Genomic DNA, 26,197 nt, shown 5'->3' on the forward strand with positions numbered 1-26,197 from the left:
TTGATGTAGTGGGTGCTTTTGCGTTGTTGAATTCTAGCTGCAAAGATGGAGGATTACAGCGCCTGGTGGGCATGGGAATTGTTTTTTCAAGGTTTCAGAGTGACGTTCCTGTTAAATTGAAACCGCTACCTGCAACACGCTTAGGGTGAAACACATCGTGGAAAGATTCTTTTCCCCGAACACCATCATTAATCTCAAGTGTGCTTTACAGCATTATTGTTTCCAGAGTACAGTTCTTAAACAAAACACAGAAAGAAAAAAAGTTCGCGCCCCAAAACATCGCTAATGCTTTTCTCTTTTCTGTTTTTCTTACGCAGGAATACCAAAATGAATCTACAAACGCTGTTGATAAGACTTTTAACACCAATTCTAACAGGTAAGTAAAATGTAATCTGAATAGCTTAAGCCCCCCACACTCATACTAAGTGCGTTCGTGACGTTGGGGAAAGTTCCTCGGAGTTCCTGCCGAGTGTCGTGGGGGGGGTTATTTTGGGGAGTTGAAAATTTACTTACCGTTTCTGTGCTGAGCAAAACGATTCAACAAACTTTAGCCTGCTGAAGGATGTCTGAATTGTCCATTACTTTGCAAATGCGACGATGCGGACATTACCGCTTTCCATTTGTATTTTCATTACCATGCAATTTCCATCAATGGGGATGTGGTTTTGTTTTCTGCTTTTGTTGGCTCCTTGTCTTTTGCCGGAGGACGAAACACTCCGAAACGGTAAATTGAAAACCGGGTTTCGCTCTGTCTTTCAGTTTTCCATTTAACTGGACTTTAGGTGACATCGTCACATGCACACGACTTCCGGCGGGATCTTCGCCTCCCCTTTTTTTGTTGCTGCTGCACCGGACGCATACTCCCGTACCGAAGCGCAATAATTCTTGATTAAAATCAAATAAAACTATTTTATTAAATATCCTTTTTCCATTTCGAACGATGTCCTTTGATGTCAGGCCGGTGAAGCTCTTACGCTCTTTTGTTCTGTGTGTTCTCGTGCACCTTTCCCGGCGTTTGTGCTTTAGTAAGTGCTTGCTTTCACTGTGTTTGTGCAATGTATGTGGGAAGCTTTTTAAGTGCGAGAAACTCTAGTCGCATTGTGTAGTGTGCAGTGCGAATTTTGCCCAAGCAATTGCTATTGCTTGCATCCGTGGTTTTGTTGGAGGTCATACATTTCGGATCCTAAGACGGTTGGGTGAATGCTCGTGCAGAAGTAGAGTTCTGTCGGTGGGTGGGTGGGGTTGAGAAAATGGTCTCAAACAAACTCTGGGCCCACCATGACAGACACCATGGCACCGGAGCGCTTCTTCGCTTCTTGGCGGAGATGCGATTCCTTGTGGAGCGGTAATATGGGTGTTGCAATGTTCTAGTTTTCTCACACCATTTCGTAGCGATAAAACGGCATCAGTTGTAGGGCAGCGGGCAATGCTAAAGACGAAACACCGAAAAAGGGACATGAGGTTTGGGTTTTGAAGGGATTCGGGTTCGCTCTTTGAGCTCACAAAGACGATCCGGGCAGAAAGTGCTGACGGTGGTACCGGCATGAAGTGTAAAGAAATGATGCCCTTGCTTCATGTTAAACGGTGGTTGCTAGAGAAAAGACGTAGGACGAGACGGGACGGGACTTTTGTACACCCCGTTTTGAGATCGTTTGAGAAAAAGCCACATGGACGGTTCGTCTCTAGCGGCAGAAACCCCCTTCTGCCAGATCACTATCGGAGGTGGAATCTTGTCTTGAAATCTTTTATGTTAAGATTTTATTCAAGACCACCTCGCAACTCACATACTCCCTTTGCACCACCCAGGGGCATGGTACCGTTCAACCGTCCTATAGATGCTTCTGTTCTGACGAGGAGAATCCAAAACTGGAACATCAGGGAGTTGTGTGCTCCTCTGGTGTATGTGGCAAGAATCCCCACGATGTGAACTTTTCGAAAAGAATCCTCAGAAAACACAGACACTTACTCGCATAAGAATGTCAGGATCGAATATTCCCACACCAGCTGTATCAGTGCCATCGTCGAACGCATGTATGTAGAACCCATCGGCACAAATGGGCCGCATACTGCCGTCGCTCTCAAGTACATGGTGACATAAATTTTCATCCTTGCTCTTGAATTCAATTTCGACATTGTCTCCCCGAAAGGCAGGCACTGACGGTAACGGTTGTGAACCTTATTGCCATCGTCTCAGGACACTTGCAGACATCACGTGGGGATGGGAAGTTCTACTTCACTGCACAGAGGTTTCCCAGCACGCGGCACTAGAAGTCGTGATCCTATTGGGTAAAGAAAATAGAAAAGAAAGAAGCAACGTTGCCTCTCGCCGAGCATATCGATGTGTTGCGTAGAAATGTTTCACTGTATGGGGTTAACACTCCCGAGGTCGAGGTGTACGCAAAAGGGAAGACTTTTGAACGCAAATTATGCTACCATTGGCAACAAATCGGTCCAGATTGTGTTGGTACTGGAGCAGTTCGTTTACTCACGCGCATAATGAGCTCGCACCGGTACTGGATGCGTCCCGTAATGGAATTATGGCTTATGGAAGCTACGCTTTTTTCTGGAAACAAGCTGCTATAAAATGGCAATTGATTTAGGGAGTTTCTTTTTTTTGTATTCGTTGCTGTTGTGCTACACTCCAGAAAAATCCTTTGATGAAGCGACGCCTGCGAGTTTGTAAGAGGAACCTTTTAAGTGCGTCTCTTATTAGCTTTTGGGGCACATGGTACGCTGCGAGTTTTCCGGAATGTGTTAAAAGTTTCAAGTGAAACGTGATATTTTATTTTGATTTTATTTTATTTTTTCACGACGCAGTACATAAACTCAATTCATGTCTCCGATTTATGCTTTCCCAAAGAATTATGCGTTGTAGCGCGGTATTTGTTTTTATTTTCCTTTAAACCGTTCAATCCTTTTCGTGGGAATGATGCTTTTAAAGTGTCGCGTTTTTTTGTTCACCCTTCCGTGCTGTTTGTAGCGGTCCATGACTTTAGCGATTGCTGTTACGCCCGGTCCCGGAAGTGTATCATAAACGATTGCGAAAAGCTTTTCCGATTCATCCGAAAACCTGATGAATAATTCACACCATCGGAACGGGTGCTGCCATTGAAGCTTGGCAGCTTCAAGCAGCTCATCGTCACCGTGAAAATCGGATGGCTTTGGTTGCCGGTAGCACTGGCACTGTCATATTGCCTGTGTGCGTGTGCGTGTGTGTGGGTGTTTGTGCGCTGGAGTGTACAGTGTGTTGGTAAAATCGGCAGCTGGAAGAACAACATTTTCCCAAGCATCCCTGTCCCCAATCCCAATCTTCTGATTGCGTTGCTCACGAGCGTGGGCTCATGGTGATGTATGAAGCTGAGTTGTAGCTTTATTTTCTGCATTCGTTTCAGCACGGTTTAGCTGTAAGGCGACGCTATCCTCCACTGACCGTGATAATGATCTGAAATTTATTTTCCCTTCACGAAAAGAAAAAAAACATGAACCCCGAGCCCAAGTCCCAGGACCACGAGCTGAAAATCCTTTCCAATGGGGTTTATTTTTTTCTCGAGTATTTTTCTTTTTTTTTATTATAGCTATTCGTAGGCTTTGACCGAACCGGATAGGATAGGAAGAAAATCGCAATACAAAAGGATGCTGGAGAAGCTTTCCTAACCGTTATTTCTTTTGTGGCGTTTGTTTCCCGATTGTACTGTATCGATATCGGGTGTTTATGAGGTTCGTCGGAAAACAGTCGATGAGTTGAGTGTCTAGATTCGGGTGAAAAATGATGTCCGCACATGTTGGTGGAATATCCAGCTATTTTTTTTTGGGTGAACGAATGCGAATCATGTGAATGGAGTTTGATGATGGACTATCTTTGTTGATAAAGAAATGCCTTGATTCTTTCTGCAGAGCACACAATTTCAACAAACTTGCAAGTTTCATCTTCCAGTTCGCTTATCTGGTATAATGTAAGTAAATGAAATGGATATCAGTTTTAATAAAAGATGATCTCAATACGATAGCTTTGATCTGGAGCAACTTCTTAAGAAGTATAGTGTTGTGATTGAATTCTCTACTTTAGCCTTACATCAACCTCATATAAGTCGTGATTCTAGAACCTAGATTCTCGTCTTTGAAATCGTTGAGTATAGTGACAGTGGCGTTGATCTTCACACGCGACAAGACCGTTAGTCCAGTCACTCTAATCCAATTCAAGTCCTTTCTGAGGTTAGAATAAGAAAAATAAGTTAGTCTTCTGGTACGAAGAGGTCTCGGACAGCTCTGCTGAGAATCGATCTACAACTTTCGGAATATTTGAGTGAATGCCTAAGACACAACATTTGAATCACCACCATTTGTGTGGAGTTATTTATAAAACTTAGACCGATGGAGATTCTAGTAATAGAACAGTTGTTAGTTTATATACTTTCGTTAACCTTTTGTCATTGACTATAAAGATAAGTTTCTAACATTCTGTAATTTTCTCTCAAATATAGTGGAAGTATTTTTTATGGGAAAAAAATGTTTCTAAGCTGGATAATAGGTAATGTTTCCCTCAAAAAGCTTTTAATGGATTAACCATATTTCCGCCCGTAGTATGTTCCAGTATGGCAAATTTATTTGCACTTGAATAACTTTATCTTATCCGCTAACCCCCAAATTAGACGGCCGTCTTTCGCCTGCTCGTGCGGACGGTCGGAGTTTTTCCTGTTCATCTTCATCTTCTTAGCCGAAAAAGAAAGACTAAAACTTTAAATCGGCCACATCAAATAACCATCACAGCACACGCACGCGAAGCGTGATGGTTTTTCGGCTTTTTCCACGATCTAATTTCCATAATCATCGCGTTCTGATTTGGCCAAGGCTTACGTGACTGTGTGCGTGTTTATTTAGTGTCAATCGCCGAACGAACGCCAACGTGATGGGACACCCGACGGTGTTTGGAGCCGTAGCTTCACAAAAGCCGATGGCGTCGCCTTACACTATACACATTTGAGGAATGGTCGGCCCGGATGGATGAATGGGAAGGTTCTCATGATTGCAGCGAATGGGTTATTGGGAGATAGAGCTGAATGAAAACGCATCATTTTGGGGAAGCGAAAGAAAAAGTGAAGTGCCGACACCGGGCAAGACAAGAACAAGCAGCAAAAAACTAGCAAAACGTGTATCGTTCGGTTTGAGGGTGATGATGTTTGTGCATTTGCATATTGATGATAATTTCAATTTGCCATTCCTTTAGCAGAAACGTGGCAGTTTGACAGCAAACCGAGCATGTCAGGGTTGAGTGTTTTGTTTTGCTAACAGGAGTTGTTTGGTAGCTAATATATAGATCTATCCTCCTTGTTTCCACTCTATCTACCAAGGAAAAAACAAACTCCCCGCTCAATCGCTTGGGAATGACGTGCCCCAAAAACGCGTCCAATACTGTTCAGCATTATCATTTGGCAAATGCTCATTTAACCGCTTAGCCGGGTTGTTCCCTTTCGCTTACAGCATTGACCTTTTTTGCTGGTTAAGATCTCACCAAATAGTGTCGTGCAGCATCCTGGCTAAACTGTGCGAAAAACGGGCACGCTTCGGGAATAAAAACCGTCTCGCGTAGATTGACGTAGATAGCGGTTCTGCTTTCGCATTGCCAGCGGGCGATTCTCCTAATTGGGCAATGGGTGACGCGTGTTGTTGTGCGGCACATAAGTACAAAAACTTTTCACAGCACGCTTCCATTTCCCGTAGTGGAATGGGTCAGTTTTGGGGTAAAATTTCCCTAAAGCCGAGCCCTGGTGGTGGTGGTGGTGGTGGTGAAATAAAATTGCCCATCAAGCCAGTTCGTCCTGCCAGCGTTCGGTTTGTGCGTTCGTGCCGTTTTTGGCCATGGGCTTTTTTCCCAGCATTAGTGGCGCAATTTTCACTTGTGCCTACTTGAAGAAGCTATGGAAGCAGTCATCATCAACCGCATTGATTGACAGCTAGCAAATGAGCGAAGATTAATAGGTTTTTTTACGGGGGTAGAATCTTCGCACCGGATGAACCAGAAAGATAGACAGAGAGAGATAAATTGAGCCTATGGACGGAAGGAATGAAAATGAAATGCCACTGTCGGTGTGGTTAAAACGTGGGTAGAATAAAGGAAAACGGCAATGGTACCTCGCGGACCCATCCCCAAGATGTAGCCGCGAAACCAGGAACGGAAAAAGCCCGAACTGTGGACGTGACTCTGGGGGATTTGAAATGGAAGCTTTCAGAAACACGCGGCCCTCGACGGCCTCAAAATGACATCTCGATGCGAGTCGAATGAAGGAAAGTGACACAAAAAAGAGGATGAAAAACCGAAGGAAGGAAGGCCACTTTCTTGTGCGTACTCTGTTCGTCCTTGCAGCGTGCCAACACCTAACAAACCGGCCAGACGTACGCAAACGGGGTACTAGCGAAAATCGCTGGCTGGCTTTTCCACTTTTTCCCCCCATAAGTGACGCACAAATACGCACACATACACGCAGCACGGGTTCGATGGCTTCTGCTTCCTGTATGTGTGTCTGGTTGTGTGTGTGTTCATCTCCCTCTGGGGAAAGAGAGAAAATCCATCGACCGTCACAACAACCGCAATGCGGTAAAATTTTACAATAATGTTTTGAAAGCATCCGGTCGGTCCACATCCCGCGTTTTGGTTTCGTGCTGGTAGTCCGCGAACCATTTGCGGATCCGAAGCGGGCATGAGGTGCCGCTTATCTTCTTCACGGAATCACGGACGAGCTTGGCGCTATCTTTGGAAAGGGGTTTCCTCCCCAGAATCCCAACCCCGTCAACAACATTATCATCCGCCGGGGTGGTATTGCCATTGCGTCCGATGTCAAGATGTTGGTTGGTGATTAGAAAAATGAACGTCCAGGAAATGGTGACGTACGTGTGACAGTCTGACAGGCGGAATGGCGGAACGTACCACGGAGAGGATGTAAATGTTTGGTTCTGGATCGGTTTTATTCTGCAATAGGGCTGTGGGCTAATAAAAATCGAACAACGATTAATCGCAGGGAACTGGTGCCCCCGGGACGGGATGACATCCGATTGGTAGCAGTTTGTGGTTTTTGTGCGTGTGTGTGTATGGTAACAATTGGAGTGGAATAAATTACTGAGGCGTTGATGTAGTTTGGTGCGGTCTTGCTCTCTTTCTCCACGGTAATCCTAAATCGAGATGAATGGAGAATATGCTGCAGCTCTCTTCTGCAGGATATGACGTAATCAAGGGAAGGAATTATGGTCTATTTTTGGGCATCCGGTTAGGGGATGTTATTTATGCAGGGTTTGATTATCCTTGACTTGTTTTTAAGGAGTTTCCATTCGTGAGGATTACAAGAAGCTTTGGTATAGTGATGCGTAAAATGCTTATATAGCCAGAATTGGCTCAATACAATTCTGGAATACACCGAAGTCGATTTCGGATGAATTGGGAATTTCACAAAATGTTGTCGATTTGTCCCGAATTACAAATAGGCTTAGGAAGATCGAAGATGACGTCTCTAGTTGGAACTGGAGTTTTTGGTTTATCCGATCCGAAATAAATGGCAGAGTCCAGAGAAATCCGGAATACCTATTACAGCGAACTCCTTGCGAATAGCCTTGGAGTCGAATTCTGGTTTTTAATACTGGATTCAATTTCATTCCCAAGTTCCCATCACTACTACAATAATGAATGAATAAAGATTTTAACGTATCTTGCGATCATGAATATATCATCCGTATGATTAAATAATACAAGTTAAGCCACCAAATACATTTCTATAGTATCTTACCAGATCTTAACTCTTGCTCACCAAAATATGGTATCATCCTAGATTTATCGTTTTAATTTCTTCTTCGTACGAAGCTCACCCCAAATGAAGACACAGATGATCCGTCTCATAAATTATTTCCATGTCATTTAAAAATTAACCTCTCCGGCTCCGTTTGCCGGGTTTTTGTTTCTGAGGGAGGTCTAACAATGTGTGTCTGTAATGTAACCATATGTTGCGAACATAAGAACCATGTAGCGGTTATGCTTCCTTTTTCGGTTTTTCCTTGCCCATCTGTGTGTGGTGTTTATTTTTTAAATACATCTCCTACTGGACCATTTTTCGTGAGAAGAAGGTTGGAATCATTTTTTTGTTGTTGTTAGCCTTACCAATTTCAAAACCACATTCTCTTGTCCGGGATGCATGGGATGTTTCTTCTCTTCTTCTTTTTTTCACGCTCCAGTTTTAGTTTGTGGTACTTTCCAAATTGCTGGTTCTTTCGAAGAGAGTCCTGGGACACTTGACTTGAGCTTGTCCGAGCCTTGCAGACCATGTACCCATGGGTGGGACACCTGCAAAGGGTACAAAGAAGAGAGCACAAGCGAGAGTGAAAGAATCTTCACCGTATATGCAAAACGGTAAAACAAGTGGTTGCCAAACATTTGCTGGCATGGTGTGGTGCACCGCATGGTGGCATCCGCTTTTTTTTTGCTGCATCCGTGGTCGTCCTTAATGTCGGGTATGCAAACATTTTTCCCAGAGTTTGGCTACTTCTTCCTTAACGAACGAAGGTTAACCAACAGATTTCGTGTGTGTGTGTGTGTATGTCTCCAGACCGCCACCCGAGACAACAACTTCAGGAAACTCATACTGAAGTAATTTGGCTGAAATTTGCGTTTCATTTGCATCTTCTCAAGCCTGGTTGCATGTGTTACTCTTGCGTACGTGTAGCTCAGTTACGTTGAGGTTTTTTTGTCTTCCTCTATGATTGAAGGCTTCCTAACATATGTGGCGCAGGTTTACTCCACTGCCTAGAGAAGTGACCCCCCCATGGAGGTACTGTTGCGTTCTGAAATTCGTCTTTATGGCTGGAAATGAGCACTTTTGGAAGGCATTTGAAATGGACTGTAGTGCTGCTCAGAAAGGTTCACATGAAACTTAGAAATGGTTAGATGGATGAATAAAATAACACATAACCATATAAAGAGGGGGGAGAGAGCAATAGAAAAAAAAACACACACACACACACACACCAGTTCCATCGCTCTACGGAGGAACCCTTTCAGTACGCGATGGCATAACGCAAAGCCAGATGGTAAATTGATCGAAAGAAATGAGATGATTTGCTTCACCACGATCGGACAGCCGGATCGAAAAGGCGTAAAAAATGGGATGATATTATCAACACGCTCGATGGGTACGATGATGGCGGCCACGCGTTTGTGTGTGTGTGTTTGTACGAATGTGCCATGGGTTAACACATTAAGCAAACGCGGTTGGCGCATCCGACAACGATCTATAATTATAAAGATTTATTTCACATAAACAGCACCTAGCCAATATGGCGGGCTGGCAATGGAGGGCATCGCTTCATCATCCGCCGGTACGTATGGGTCCCGGTTAATGAGTGTGATGTGTGCTATTAACGAAGCACATTTATTTAGCGTAATTATGGAACCCATTTTGGGGGGTTGAGTTTGGAATCGGTACGATTGTAGCATTATTCGGTCTATCAGCACCATGAGGGTGTTTTATGCGTTTTGAATAGGTGCGATAAGATAGCGGATGATAGGATGGTTTGTAGAACAAACACACCAAATTAAAAATTATTATTTACCCTTATGGAGAATATTTCATACATTTGCATTAAAAGAAAGTTCTCTTTCTCTCTCGCTCTGTAAGCGCACATCGAACTGTTGGTAGATCTTTTGGAAAAGGACTACCAGCATGGATGCGTGTAACCATCCAGCAGATGTTGAATCGCTTCCGGCCTGACCATTCCTGCCAGTCAGTAGTTTCCTATCGAAACCAAGGTCCATAACACTGTGTCGACTGCCGATGTGCCCACAACGTGAAACCGTGTCGGACGGACGAGAAGAGAATCCTTTTGTTTTCTTCTGCACGATAAAGGACATTCTGGACGCAACTATCTAGACCGTGCCTGGATAGAGTCCGTTTTGCCGACCCGACGATATGAGAGACACTCGGTGCATCCCGAGGGCAGAAAGATTACACACTCGCTGCTGTCAGCCGTGCCAGCACTGACAACGCCACATAACAATGGTTCCTGGCGGCGAGTGTACTCTATCCTAATGAATGCCATGTCGGGTTTCGGGCACTCAGTTTCGGCCCATTCGGTGCTCCCGGTTCCATATGTGATTCCCAAGCTAACGAGCATGAAAGCCGCGAACTGTGTTGTGAATGTTTCATAAAGCTTGGCGAGCTTTTCATGGAGCCCAATGAGCCAAAAGGTACAAATGAGTAGCTGCGGGTGATGCGTACCCCTGTCTATCTTTTGGCGGGTTGAGATGGTTCGCATAAGGCTAAGCAAATGTTTAAATATGTTCAACAATAGAATTTGAACAGAGCTTTTGGTTATGTTCGTTTGTGGAGGAAAGCTTTGTTTACCAATATAAATGAGTTTAGAATTGAGTTTTACTGGAAGAGACATTTTGAAATCTGTTGGGTTATTAAGTAAGCATCCAACGTTTGGAGTATTATTCGGAGAGAAATGTCACATCTAATTGAAAGCGTAGGACATCTACCATTAAAATTATAAATTTTAATCCAGACATTTTAAATCACTGTGACCCATAGTTTACAACTGTTACGTTATTAAGAAGGAATTATTGATACTATAAATCGACGATTTATAATACATTCGAATTCTTAGTGATTCTTAATAGTGATCGGTTGAAACATTTACTGGATAGCTGAAAAATGTTGAAGGGTTCTTTGAGGATTTGATTAAGCAGTTCACAAGTTGAGGTATAATAGAGTTTAGACTGTATGGTGGATATTTAATCTCACCTCGATAAATTCCTCGTAGCAAGTGTAGAATATTTAATCGAATAAGTGATCAATTTGTTTGTTATTCCAAGAAGAAAAAGAGTTAAAGCCGAGATATGTCAAATGAGTAATTGTGGGAATTATTACTGAAGTGGCACTAATCGTTTCATTTGAGATCTTTTTTATGCAAGAAAATAATTGTTCAAAATAAAGCGAAGTTGCAATTTTCGGTTAATATTAGATATATTGAAGATTAATCAACCTAAATGTGTTAGTGCTAATAGAATATACATATATAGAATAGTAATAATAGAAAATGATTGTTTTAAATAACGAATATAAAAAGAAATTAAGTTTTTAATTCATGATAATATAGCACGTATACTGGCAATTTTATGTTTGATTTAGAATTAACTTAGAATGAAGCATTTCAATCTTCCGTCAATTCAAGGACATCGTCATCGTAAAAGAAACACAATTTTATTTTATTTATTTTTCCCACTTCGAATTGTGTAAATCCACATAATACAATTGAGTGGGGTTGAACGTTTCTGTCTATTGGGAAAGTTTTGTTCTTTTTTTTATTATCATTCCGTTGACAATCGCTGTCACAAACACCCCCATTCCAATTTGGTGGAATTTTGTTTGCCGGAAGAATTTACGACACACGGCTGACGGAAGTGGATCGCTTCCGTGCAGGATCAAAAAACCCGGTCGAAGTTGCTTCACACCACAAGCCGGTTGCCGCACCGTTCCGAAAAAGTTGTTTATTTATTTTACATCCCTTCCGATGCATTAAGCGCATCTTAAGAGCTTTCGTGTGCCGGGCTAGAAGATGGAAGCTATTAGCCGGCCAAGAGCTGGATCGAGAAATGATTCGCTTTGCCGATTTTACGCCCATGTGATCCCGGCGTGGACACAAAAAAAGCGAAAGTTTCCCTTTCCTTGTTTTATGTCCACCTCATTCTCGTACTCCTATCGGGTGACATCGTTGGGTGTGCGTTTGGCATGAGGGTGGTACGGGGTCGATGCCGGTATGCTGACATTTGCCTTGAAACATAGTTTTGTTTTTGCGTGATAAACAATTAAAACATTTGTTCGCCAAAAAAGTTTCACGCTTAGCGGGCGAAGTTTTGGTTACGGATTTGTGCTGGATTGCTTTCCGCTGCCGTAGACACTCGAAAGTCGGATTTGTTTTTTATGACTGTTTTTAACTTTTTGACTAACTCGCCCCCTCGCTGGCTTGCCCGGCGTTTTTCCACCTCCAGTTTGGTTGAGACTTTTATGTTCGAAAATTTTTGGAGAATTTATGCTCGTCGTCTAATAAAAGGAGGGATACGCTGGGGGAAAAAGCGGATTCAAAATTCTTCGAGCACTTTTGTGTCCGCACAAGTTTTATTCGTATTCGATTGTGAAAACGGCTTGTGAAGCAAGTCTTCGATTAAGATAAATTAATTACGATAATGACCGTTATGGCGTCGAATAGGCGTTCGGTCGGTATGCGTCCCTTCGTAGAGCTGTGTTTGTGTTCCGATGGTCAAATGTTACATAAGCCGAACTTGGCGCTTGAAGTTTGCCGATAGAATGAGCTGATAATGGTTCACTGGTAGTAAAACAGTGAGCCTATATATTGGTGGAACACGATTCAACGAGTGATGAGGTTTTTTTTGTTTTTGAATTTTTTTGGACCCACGCTAGCCACGCTCACACTTATCATTAGTTCGGTTTTGTGAAAGGTTGCATAAAATGTAGGTTCCAATTATGATAAACCTGACAAAGATCGCGATAGGAAAGGCAATCCATTACGCCGGACGTTAAAATATGTCCGTTCGGTTGCCTTCGACCCTGTTGCATGCGGTTCCGTGTGCTTAAAACAGCTGTAAAAGACGCATCCCAGCCCCGGATCGATATGTAGCTGGAAGATGAAAGGAATGAATTTGATTTCACAGACACTCCCACGGACTCCCTCCAGGAAGGTATTGATCCACCTTTGACGTACCATTTCTTGGTCAAAACTGGACGAAATCGATCCCGCTTGATGATGGGAGAAAATAGACCGGCTTGTGGAAAAGACACTTCAAAGTTATTTGCCCAAGGTTTGCCATCGCCGGGCTCCATTTCCGCTGATGGGGGCGCATTTTTTTGGTGGGTAGTTTTGTAAGAGAATGATGGAAAATTCAATTCTATCGCTGCTTCCTCCCTCCGGGGAGACGGGTCAAAAGGGAAATCGAAGGCAAACGCGTCTGGTTGGCCCAAACCCACCAAGGCCCAAATCAATCAATCAATAAAATTGTCCACCGGTACATTCGCAACACCGTTGTGATATGCGTTGAGTGTGTATGAAAGGGGTGTTTGTGTGTGTGTGTGAATCGTACGTTGAAATGACTCAGAAACGAACTAATAAAAGTATTGATCAGTCTCAAGAGAGTAATATTTCTGTCTGTTACGACTCGGCGCGAGCGTAATAATTTTAACACACAAGAAAAATAAAAGAAACAACGGTGAATTATATATGAAAGACAAATATTGGATTATGATTGACTTTATTACCTTCATTTTTTCCAATTTTTCCAAATTACCCAATATTACTCTCTTTTTTTGAAAAGCTTTATGGAAACTTTAATACAGCAATATCATTTAAATTGAAATTGCTTCATGATTAAACTTTTAATCTAAAAAAAGAGGAGGAGTCAGTTTAAAATACGTAACTTCAAAATTACTTAAACAGTTCGCAATTTCCTATATCCGTTTGTAAAGCGTCCTGTTTCATCTCTGGCGGTGTGTAATTGTTTCTTAAAATAGAATTGCTTAACGAACCCAGCGTCTTAATCTTCGGATTAAATCGTGGTTCGGTACACAAAGGCACACAGAAACCTGCGCACACCTGCTACACAAGTAAGTGATTACCTAGCGACTCGCAGCATTTGTGCAAGAAGTTAGTCCAGTAGCCGACCGGTAACTGGCCACCCTGGAGCGGAAATCCAATTAGAAGTACCGTGTTAGTGACTTGCAGCCGAAAACAAGGTAAAATCGCTTCGGTTAAATATTCCATCCTACCCTGCTGCTGAACAGGCCGGAAGTTGCGCTAGCGACAGAAGTTCTTGGCACAAAAGTTGCCACTAGTTTTTGGGCAAGAAATTTGCCACTTGGTTTAATGAGTTTGTAATACTGAATTACTTCCCGAGGTTCGCTATGTTGGAGCGTAAGATTTTAGTGCTTTCTCCGGACTGGGGTTCGTACGAATCAGCCAGATTTGCTCGATATGAACTAATAGAGCTCGGCTTTAAAATGGAATGGGTACCTCCTCTGTTCAAGTTCAAGCTTGATTGTGCGAAAGGTATTATATCATCCTTCGTGACGTGATCCAATCTTAAGTAGACAATCTTCATCTTTCAAATGTTTCACCCAAAAAAGAAGGAAGGTGGCAAGAATTGAGACGCAGCGGCAAAGTAACGTCTCAAAAAGTCAAACGAATCACGTGCTAATGTTCTCACGACTGTCTGTCAAAGCATCGCGCATTTCCCACCAAACCATTCGACCCCCCATTTCCCCTACTCTAAGAAAACAGCCTCCAAAAACGCCTCCGATCCGATCCTAAATGGTTGATATTGTGGCCACCAAGTTCGCATCAAATGTTGTCACCTTTTTTGGTAAAAATATCAAAACCTCCCTTTGGGCGTGAGCGCGCAATTTCCGCTACTCGCTGAACATCCCGAAAGCCGCCATCATCAGCAACGGGGGCGAACGGGGAACTCGCCGGGGCAAAAAGTTTATCTCCAAATATTACGACTATTGTGGCCTTTTTTGCCAATGTACACGAGGAAAGGGGGAAGACCGCTTATCGTGTTTCCACGATCGGACGCCGAGAAAAACTGCCAACGGGGTGGAAAACATCTTCTGATCGGCAGTGTGGAAACATCCTATACCGGTGGGGAGAGTAGTGCCGTCGAAGGGACTCGTCCCGTGTCAATGTTGGACTGACATTGGTAAAGTCAGCATCGCTTTTGGGCAAAGCCTGCCTTCCGTTTGAAGGTGACGGTTCCTGGTGTGAATGGTTGTGACGCAAAACTTTCGTTACTATTCGAAAGAAGAATATCAAACAAGCGCTACAAAACCTGACACCAACGTTACCATAAGCCTGTCAGTGGGCCGGAAATGGAGGACAGCAAACTCAAAAGAAAAAAAAAAAGATAGACACATCCAACTTCCTACGCGTACCAATCGGCAAAGTGTAAAGAGCTGCACAATGAAGCTACTGAGAAAGTATGGGACAGTAATGGTGGGAAATCATCCGGTGACTTCTTGGCGGTGTTTTCGGTGCGAATAGCTTCTGCTTCCCTCGACCCTTGCTAAAACCCTGAAGTTCTACAATTTCTGATCCAAATCCCGGATAAATGGTGGGAAAAAATACGTAACAATTAGCCATAAATTAAATGAAGAAAAATTAAGTCGTTAACGAGACGCTGACCACCAAGAGATGGAACGCCGGGTGATGCCAAAGTACGGTGCGAACTCGCGACTACCTTTTTTGTACCGTTTTGGTAGGCATCGAAATTCGGAAGAGCGTTTGTAGCGCGGGTGCATGGGAAATTGTACAGCTTGTTTGGTCGGATGTGACTTGTGTCTGGAAAATATTGCAAGATTTACAGCAATCAAACCCCTTAGTGCGGGACATTCGGACTGAGGGAATGATTTCAACTCCCTTTTTTTGGGGTGTACAGGTGGAACTAGATGTAAGCTTTTTCCACCTCGAAAACTATCGCACCATCAGCTGGGGGAAGCAAAAGAAAAACAATCTTCAATAAAACGTTCTGAATCCATCCATCTCTTGGACGAGCGTGATGCAATGAAATCGAGGCCCGACGATGGATGTGGGAAATGGAAGTGGGAATTAAATAAAACAAAAATGATGTTACGCCTCAGGTGCTGGCAGCTGCGTTTATTTAATTCTTCTTCCTTTTGCCATTTGTGTAGCGATGCATAGCGAACCAGAGGCCGGAGTAGCAGACGGAACACCGAGGAACAGCAATGTATATTAAAATAAAACACAATTATGAAAATGTAGCTACCACCAGTCAACCAGCAGCTTAAGGGTTCTGGTTCTCAGCGTGACTAGTTGCAGAAAATTGAAAGAAAAAAACGGTTTTTTTTTGTTTGAGCGAAATTTTAGCAGCTTTACAATTGTGGGAAAATTGTAGGAAGCTTTCCGGATCAGATATGAAATTTTAAACATTTAGACGAATCCTCACACGTTGTGAACACGCTTCCGACACAGGTAGTTTAGTGAAGAAAAGGAGTTTTTGTTGCAGCATAGAATCAACAGTCGGGTACGAAGCGTTTTCGGCAAATGGGCCGATGTGGGAAAGCCAAATTCTACTTCGATAGACGATCGTTTAGTGCCATCAGTGTGTGGTACAGAGCAAACTTTGCAATAACCGTCCTGTTTTAACCGGCTAAAGTCAAAGCCGATGTGTAGCTGATGTGTTCGATAGCGAGCCACAAATATACGTGGCAAAAACAAGGGCGGCCAAGGGGAAAACTTTAGTCACTGCAGAGGATCAGGAAGCAACGAATCGTTTACTTAACCTTTGCATGCAATCCCCTTTTTGAATGGGTGTTTTTGAATGGGAAGTTTTTAAGGAGAAATTTCGAACGAGGAAAACTTACCATTCAAGACACCCGTACGGCTTTTTCACATTTTCCACAGTGCTACCGGATATCCGATTTAAACCATCTTTAGCATCTCTTCGGGTACGCATGCTTCCAGCGTGTAGAAGTTCCACTGCCTGGGCGTTGCCATTTTTGGTTTTTGGGGGTTTTCAGGGGTGCAAAGTTTCTCGCATGTCGTCGTCGTCGTCGTCGTCCTCGTCATCATCGTCATCGGCTGTACAGTGGCTTGCACCGAGCGAGAGAGAGAGCTGAAAGCAAAAGTTCATTAATTACAAAACATGCTCCGATTTGCGTTTCCCGGCTGTACCCGTAGAATGGAGGCCATCGGGCACAGATTGGCCTTTAATTTACTTTAAAAGTGGTCCTCTGCCTAAACTCTGCACGCCGGCAACGTAGCAGGTATGAGATATTTTGGAACATTCGAGCGTACGGTGTACTAACGAAGGTCTCATGCCATTGCGCATTGGGTTTTTGCCGATAAATACGATACCGGGTACCATGGTCGATCGGGTGAAGAAGCCTGTACACGCAGAAGTTTAGAGGAGTTGAAAATGAAAACTTCAAATAGAATGTGTGGTACGCAATAGCGATAAGGGATGGGAAAGCTTTTGTAAAGCAAAAACTTTGAAACCTTTTCAGCCAAGTGCCACAGTAGTGTATGGTTTCGTGTTTCGCACTCGCAAAAGGAAAAACCCTCCCCTACATCGAGTGGAAAACAGCAAAAATACAGGACGCGTTTTTGTTCCTCGAAATGATGGACGGATGGAAAAGAATGTTGTTTTTCAACTTCTTCGGTTTTGTGTTTCCGTACACCCGCAGGCCCCCGGAGCACATCCCCGGACCACGAGAAAAGTCTTACAATTAATCAAAACACGAATCACCGTCGTCGGATGGTACTGTGGCACTTCGGCTGCGGGGATGGAAGTAAAATAAATAAATATATACTTTATTCGGGTAAGTAAAGCCTCCCGGGTGAAGCCACCAGCCACGGGGTTTGGTGTAGTAGACGGTTTGCTTAACGCACTCCAGTATACTCCGTTTTTGGAGCTCTCGCGACCAAGCAAAAACATCGTACGCACAAGGACTGGGGAATAGGCTAGTCACCGGGGGAAGTGTGTGAGTGTGCTCGCAGGTGTATTGTAGGTGCGGTACAATGGCAAACCATTTCCCAAAAGCCTCTCCAAGCCGCAAGGAAAACCGCAGCACTGTAATTGAGTCGACGTGAGAAGCGACTTGAGATGTTTCACTTGATGGTGAAGCTGAAATTGCCTCGACGAGTGCACTTTGGGGTGGATGTTTTTGTTAATGGTGCTCGAAAAAAAAATTTTTAGGGTGGTGGGTTTGGTACGATGTGCCTCCAAATGATTCCACTTCATGATTGGAAAATTTATTAAAAGCGAAAAAAAACTGCCCACAACTGGGCTGATAAACATTATTTGAGTAATAATTTTACATCTTGCGTAATTTTGAAATAAACGAAATTAAACGTGAAAAAAACAAAACAAAACACTAGATAATACTTACCGGTGAGCATCAACAGACCGTTAGCCTTGATGATGGGGTTTACGTTGATTGATACTTTGCCTTCGAGCATGGGAAAACTGAAATTTGATACGGTATCACTGGGATGGTTTTGACTATTGCAGGTTAATTCTTTTACCGATTTTGGTCCGATTGGGTCGGATTTAAATTTCCCTTTTTCTGCTGTCTGCCTTGGCTGGCATTTATTTTATCTCGCATACCGAACGACGAGCATCAGCAGTTTCATTTGATGGCGTATCATAAACGAACGCTACTCGATGGGGCACGGAAGTGCTTATGGTGAGCTTAAGGTGCTTGGTGATGGTAGCGGAATTTGAATGTATTTTCTTTTAGCGGTTTTATGAGGAAAATTATAAGCATTATTTTATTTAATTTATTAGTTTTAAATTTGTGTTGATATTCATTATTGTAATGCCATATAGAAATAATGAATTCTTATTATTTTTTTAAAGCTACTGTCAAAAGGTTTTATGACATTTCGGAAAACAAGATGAGAAAAATCGTAATCCTTTTCCAGAATCAACCGTATTAGATAACAAATAAAAAAATCTATTAAATAAAGAACGCATTATTGCTAAATAAACCATTTCTTATTCAAAATTTTAATAGCACAACACAATAAAATTTAAATTAATGTAACAATTTAGAATCTATTTCATTCTGTTAGTACATCAGCAGTAAATTTGCATCGTACACTGGGTGCTTATCGTTAACTAGCTATTTGCCCCAAAATTGCTTTTCAGTACCTTCAGATGAAAAAAAATAACGCCGGAAAATGAAGGAGAACAAATCGCAAAACGTCTTTTTACACGCCCATATTCAGTATCAAGCGCAAACTGGAAAAAGGAAAACTTCATCCTACTCCGTATCATTTTGGATAACTGAATTTACAGTGAAAGTACGAAACATAAACCTCCCGTTGGCCAATTTCGTTTGCTGGCAGCAGCAAACCGATGGATCATCATCGGTGTCATTTTTCCGCGGCCAACAAAAAAAACCCCAAAAGTAACGACGAGTACACGATTGACCACGTTTTCTCCCTGCGTCTATCAAATGATGGAATCCCGCGTTTCAATCTATGGTCCGTCGGCTGTTAAAGATCTTCCAAGGGACGAATGTGCTGGAATGAGAGAGCTATTCACTGTGTGCTGCCGTCACCGAGTATCCGCGGTTATGGGTGTCGTTTAATTTTGTTGGAAATTATTTTACGGCGGTACTTGGGAGTATGGGGTACATTCGGTGAAACCGTCGATTTTCCATCACAAGCTGTCAGCATGGGTGGAGAACAATTTTCCCCAAACTTTACCCCCGGTTGGAGTTGCTTCTTTGTGGTGGGGATCACGTAACGGTGGGGCAAAGGCGAAAAGTAATAAGCTGAAATAGTCCACGGATCTAGACGTGGTGCGATACTGGAGCATAAAATTAAAGCTACGAGGGTATTCATATTGTTGTACGGGTATGGTGTTTTATTCAAATGAATTCTAGGTACGTTTATTGTATATATCACGGTTCAATCGGGATTTCGTTGCGTATTGGGGAAGGCCTCGTAGATGAGTTCGTCAAGGTAGAGTCAGTCTTGGTAGTCTCATTAAAAGCGAGTTTATGGATTTTCCTGAAGGGTATTAATGAATTTCAACATCGCCAAAAAACCTAACAATGTAATGAACTTGCTGGTTGTTTAAAATTAATACTGTTACATTAAATAAAACATATAATTCCGAGCTACCGAGAATATTGCCACCTATTATCGAAATTCTTTTCACCATTCTCGGAACGCCAAACTCTTGTGAATCATTTCCTGCTGTTATCGTTACTGTAAAAGCCTCACAACAAATCTTCACCGGCAAAGATGCATTAAAGAAACTAAAAAAACGCAAACAAAGAAGAAAAGATCACATCCGCTTCCAGGAGATGAAAATGCGCAACAACAAAGGCGAATACATCACCAATTTATTTTCCTCGATTTTTTTTTTTTTTTGCAAAAGGCCAACAACAAACACAAACAGGCACAAATGGAAAGCCGTGCCAAAGTTTAATCGCATAATGCTTTGCTGGTACAGGCCCGGCCGATTTGTGTGCAGGAACGTGGCAACGTATCTAATTGAAATCAATTTTCCGGAAGCATATCAGTCACTCGGGCACACCGACCCCGTACTCCGCCTTCTGTGTGCTTTCTGTCCCGAGGTCAACCTGCTGGCCGCGATGACCCTTCGGGGAGAGTAACAAAACAAAACAAAAAATGAAACAAAAAAAAGTCAACAGTACTCTGTCGCTACGTCCAAGGATTTGGACACAGTTGGTTCTTTTCCACGCAAACCAAAACCTCCCCTTTGCACCCCCTTCTTACCCAGATGTATTAGAATTTATGGTTCAGTTTTGTACTGGGCATTTTCCTGGCCCCGAAAACCGAGACCGTTCGGTTGGAAGTGTCCTCGGGGAAATTTTCTCAAATTGCGACCGTAACAGCGCGATTCTAAGTGAGCGCACCGTTTACCCCTGGAGCATGTTGCCGGTCGGTTGGGCAGATATTAAATTTGTTGTATCGTGTGCCAACCGTTTTTCTCTCAACCCCCCCCATCTTTTTTCATCTTCCAACTCCTGTTCCGCCCTTTTGCTTTGGCAGGTGAGTAACGACTTCCCATCAGCAGGTACGAACTAACCATCTGTTGGTGGAGACGTGGTTCGCACAACCAAACCCAAAAGCCTTCCAAACTAATCGGCCCCCCGTTGGATGGGGTTTTCTCTGTGTGTTAGGATGAGCTTTCATGGTGAAAAATCACTTCAAACTGTGAAATAATTCAAACTGCGTGCCCAAAGGTAAAGCTAACATTTCAGAAACCGTGGACAATGTGGAGTACCGGCCATTGATGTTTTGCACTGCGATGCACATCGTAAACATCGAGAGTTCAGCTCGTGCAGTGGAAAATACTAGGCAAACCTCCGTACCTCCTCAATCTGGCAGGTGTAGGAAGAGACCCAGGCGTCATAGTTTTAACGCCCTGGGAAACATAACGTCACCGTGGCCCGGTCAACAAGCACGGTAGTTGAATTTTGGATAGCTTTCGTTTGTTGCGAAGCAATTGGTAACATTAGCAGATTGGTCCGTATGTATGGAACCGTAGTACGGGGTGAAGTTGATGGAACAACAACTCCGGGAGTCACCGAACACTGGTGAACAATGTTTTATGGTGAACTATCACGACACCCTGAATCGGTAGCAAGGGCATGTTTCATACCGGCAGTACCACACCGCGGAACCCGCGTTACACTTTCGTACAGAAAGTCCCATCAAACAGTCAGGAGGGCTTCGGGTTTTGGAGTGGAGCATGTTAGCTAACAATTGGAAACACTTGTAAGCTCACACCGGGCACGTATAAAGGAACGTTTGCGCGGCATCCTGATTAGCGGGGTGTTGGTCGAATGGTAGCGCAAGAACCGATGGGTTCTCTGTGGACGATTTAGTTACTCTAACCATACTGGAGGTGGTAATCTGATTTGTGACAGTCGTTAAATGACGCTTACACTTATTGCTTAACCACAAACACCACAATACGATGAAGTCGGGGGGGAGTTACTCTGCAGTAAAAATGTAAGCGGAAGCGTTCAGTTTGTATTTAAATACTGCTCCAAACCATTTCCAGTTCGAATTCTGACGATGAGTACAACGTATTAAGTCATAATAATTTATGTCACAAGCAGGAGTTCTCCCCCTCCTTCTTAATCCCCTTCTTTTTCGGGGAATTCTGGTTGGAGCAATAATAAATGGCACCTTCCGGGTTTGAGTCTATCGTTTGCCGTTTGTATATGGTACCGGAAATGGGCACGATATAATCTTTCTTCGATCAGCATAAAAAGATGGCAAACGTTTTTCGATTACCTATTGCTGGACGAAGATCTTGTGAACGTACCCGGTTGTTCGCCGTGTAGTGGCTAACATCGGGACACTTCAATCAATTTCTCAGCACCTGATCCGGTTAATCCGGCGATAAGTGGAACGTGCTTGACTGAGACGAATACTGTAATGTACGTTCATCTCACAACACACACACACACATACACCCACGCGCAAACCCCCCCGGAAAGCCCTGCGCTTAAGCGCATCGGTTGCTTCAAACGAAAGCAATCGATGGTCGTCATCGTCAAGGTGTTTTTGCCAGTAGCCTTGTCTAAGCCGAGGGTGTGTGGGTTCCCTTTTTTGGCGATATCGAATCTATTGATAGTTATTACAGATGTCTTAAGGAATGGTAAGAAAGTGGACGAGCGGGTTTCCTGCCGCTTGGTGACATTATGTCTCCATACCCTATTCGCTGTCAGTCATCATTAGATTCCTGTTGCTATTCGCCCCAAGTCACCGGAACGGCAGACCCATTTATAGCGTGCGTGGAGAAGCGCCCACGCACGAGACGTATGTTGGAAGATTTTATTCGACTGCGTGGATCGGTTGTTGTATTTCAGACGCAAGCGAAGAGGATTTATCGAATTGGGTTTTTTGGACGACTGTTATGTTAAATACGGGCAATGAACCTGCGTCTTTGGGGACATTGAATTGGGGCTTTTTTGTCTGGAAGAAAATGGTAGCACATTCAGTATCTATCATTAACATGCGTGTGTGTGGGTCTTTTAACACAAAAGGATCAAAGGCTTTTACAAGAAGACGAGTCTACTGCAAAGATGCGTCCGACGAATACTGGAGAACTTTTGGGTAAAAAGCACTAAACTGACAAAAGCTCTTGGTTATTTTCATTTTTTTACCATTCCTTTCTCAAGAAAATGAAGTTGAAGATACAGATATCGTTGTAACAGCAAAATAAAACTCGTTTTCACCCATTCCTATTCTGTATTGCTCACCGGCTGAAGCACCTTTCCGGGTATTTCGAGGGAAGATTTCTCGGTCGAATGGAAACGTTGTTTCCCCCAGTGTTACGGACCTTAGAAGCATGAATACATGCAATCTCTGCGATACGATACACTTGGCACACTGCTCTGTGCCACATACACACCCGCAGACTGTATGCTTTGCCAGTTACATGAATGTGCAATCAAGGGTTTTGATTAATTATTTACGGCTACCGAGAAGAACCGAAAGGGCCCACTTCCTACCGGGGCTACGAGAGCGATATCAGGTAAAACAGCAACCAGCAACCAGCAGCAGAAATGATGGAAAATCCAGCCCAACGTAATTATCGTACCACTTCTGGTACATCTTCTGACTCAGTTGGTTGGCTTTAATAGAGAAAAAAGAGCATTGGTAAAAATCAGAACGGGCGAGAAGTGGCTCAACCTGTTTCGCTGTTTTCCTTTCCTTTTTTTTATTTCTACATCACATTTATACCGATGTACGTAGTACCGTCTAATGGTGCTGTTTGGCGATGAGTCTGGCGCCCGTGATTGCTGAATGTTCGCTCTTGGTTTATAGCAATCTGATGATTGCGTTAGAAATATAAGTGTAAGGAATCGGAGCATCCATCAAACGCAACATATTTTGGACGAGAATATTAGCTCGTGAAAATATTAGTTTCTTTACTTCTCCTCTGTAGACGGTATAAAAGTTGTCTATATATAAAAGATTGCTTTGAAACGAAACCCCTTAATTCAATATCTTGCACCAGTTCGAGCGAATGTGTGGGCATTTGGTATGTCCACGTTTCCGGTGGATGACATCCTGACAACTCACTGAAAGACCTAAGCTGATTCAATTCCGTACGCCAATTTCGAAGATATGCCACGAATAAGAGTACGAAACAAACACACGCGGAGCATTGAGATGAACAAAAAAAAACACACCCCGAGGGCATCTCTTGATGGTTGTTAGTCGTGTGGCCCCAACGTTAAAACTCTTCAACTCGTCCAAAAAACCTGTATCGGTGAGCGAGTGCACGCGCGTGTGCCATGCCGATGGATGATGGCACAGGGAGCTAAGCGTCGCGACCGATTCGCGTGGACCGATGGCTTAGGCCACGCTTACAGCCAGGCAGCATCCCGAGCCCTGTTTCAAAATTCTAAACGTCGAAAATAAAATCCAGAAATTGAATGGGCAAAGGAAGCAGCAGAGACTGTGCTCTCGGAACAGGTAGGGAAGGATGTGACGCATCGAAGAGGACAAAACGAATGGGAAAAAAGGTATGAGAATGAAAAGGAAATCGTGGAGATGAAGTAAACCAATCAGCCGTACGATGGTGCCAGAGGTTCCAGAGATTTGAAATAGGGAGCGCAGAAGAAGGGAGCACGTTCGCCGGACTCCGGAACATTGCAACCTGATCTGGAGCGCCGGCAAACGATGGAGAGTCGAGTTCAAGATCAACCGATTAATGACGTTAGAATCGAAGGGTAAAACAGAATCGCCGAGAAAACGAAGGGTGTACAATGTAATAACACACCTGAGCGCACAACCCTCCAGTGTGTGTGTTTTTTTTCTCTCTCTTGCTGCTTCTTCTTCTGCGGTTTGTGGCCAGGGTGCACGATGGAAAGGGGCACGGTAAGCGAGGGGCATCCGGGGTGTCGCTGCCGGCCATGGAAGCGCTACGGTGAACGGAAGTCCTCCACCTTCTGACCGCAACACGTTCCCATCGTCCGCCCAGTGGAAAAGGTGGCTTTTAAGGCTTCATCATCATCTTTCGGGAGATAGCTTCAGGAGCCCTACATGATGACGCTGGCATACGTATATGTATACGCCGAAAGGGGGTAAAGAGAAGAGGTAACAAAAAAAAAGACGTCTTCATACCTCCCTGTATAACTCCCAATTTCCTCCAGTTTCTGCTTCATTGTCCGGGACCAATAATATACTCCCCGATGGCGATGGGAATGATAGCATACGGCCAGAGCAATAGGCGCAAGAGACCACGCGCAAGAGATATGGCAGAATCAGGCCATGTCCACCGAGGACTTCACCAAGATACAGGGCTGCTGAGGGGATGCGGCGCGAAAGGCTGGTAGTTGGCAGTGGCAGAACAAGATAACTCGTTTTATATTACGCAAAAAAAAGAAACGTACAGAGGAAAGACGAAGTTGAAACAGATTTCTTCGTTTTGCCGGACTGTTTTTACCTCCTTCTTCAGGCCACGAGAGGCCTGAGCTCTTTGGAGTTTAAAGTTTTGGAGAATGGTGGATGGTACAACGTATCCGGACTGAACGTGGGTAATATGTGCGTGTGTGAGTCATTTGTGGAGATGTATTTATTCAAAACAACTGAGCTTTCTGTAGCGTAAGAGTCCGGATACATTGGAGCAGGTTTTCGGTTTCGCTGGTCATTTCGCCTGCAGTCGGGTCGATGTTGGGTGTGTGTTTGTGTGTCCGTTTCGGCTCAAGTCGTCACAGAGGCTGTCATCTGTGGGACCTGTTTTAGCTGCGTGTTGTTCGTTTCCTTTCCCTGTATCGTCGTTGTTGGATGCTGATTCGGTGAGGGTGAAGTTATAGGGGTGACGTTTTTCTTTCTTGTTTACCCTCCTGCCAAGTTGTTTGCTGCTGCTGCTTGGGGGCATACTGGACTTATGAATGAAAATCACTACGCGCTCACTCTGTATGTGAGTGGGAGGTGGACGCGATCGTGGACCTGAGCTCTTGTACAGCTTCCATCGTATATACCTCGCTCTTCTGCTTCAACTATCCCGTCTAGGTAACTGAACATAGGAGTAACAAAAAAAAACATGACACTCTTGGAACTGGTTTCCCCATATATGGTGGGAAGGAAACGGAACCAGTTCTGTCGTGACAGTGTGGGGCACTTGTGGCGAGTGGTGTTACTACGGGGCGAATACAGAACACCGCGTACACGAAGCCTATCGAAGAAGTGGAACAACAAATGAGCCACTTGCTCTGGAGCCGCTGCGAAGTCCCTAACGAATACCCGCTGGTTCTCATCACAGGATGTGCGAGAGTCACAATAGATGACAAAGCGTGGCGGTGTCAAAATTTACCGATTGCTGAACGCTGCTCACCCACTAGCGATGGAGATGAACCAGGTCGCAAGAAAACCCGGCTTGTCTATTGTTCTAGCTGGCAGATGTGAAATAATTTATGAGTTGATTGCTGGCTTGATTTACGACAGGTCTATCTCTGTCTCACTGTCTCTTTTTCCCGCGCACACTTTTGCCTTCAACACCGGAGATCGGGTCCTGCCGAGGGTGCTCATCTTGACAAATTTATGAAGATTTATATTTACTTCCCGGTTGTAGCGGAGAGGCTGGGCCTGGTGTCGTGATTGTGGTTTTTGGACTCTGGTGTGTGTG

The 26,197-nt window shown here is 43.8% G+C and overlaps 1 protein-coding gene across 3 annotated transcripts in view; it reads left to right on the forward strand.

Moving 5' to 3' along the window:
- LOC125766956 (nephrin-like) overlaps window positions 1-26,197 on the forward strand; it is an 80,427-nt gene that overhangs the window by 8,274 nt on the left and 45,956 nt on the right. For all 3 annotated transcript variants that reach the window (XM_049433085.1, XM_049433087.1, XM_049433086.1), the window contains exon 3: window positions 318-376. In XM_049433085.1, the coding sequence (XP_049289042.1) occupies window positions 328-376 (49 nt within the window). In that variant the 5' untranslated portion in view covers window positions 318-327. The remainder of the gene's footprint in view (window positions 1-317; window positions 377-26,197) is intronic.

The sequence above is a fragment of the Anopheles funestus genome, chromosome 3RL, assembly GCF_943734845.2.
Source record: "Anopheles funestus chromosome 3RL, idAnoFuneDA-416_04, whole genome shotgun sequence".
Classification (NCBI taxonomy): Eukaryota; Metazoa; Arthropoda; class Insecta; order Diptera; family Culicidae; genus Anopheles; species Anopheles funestus.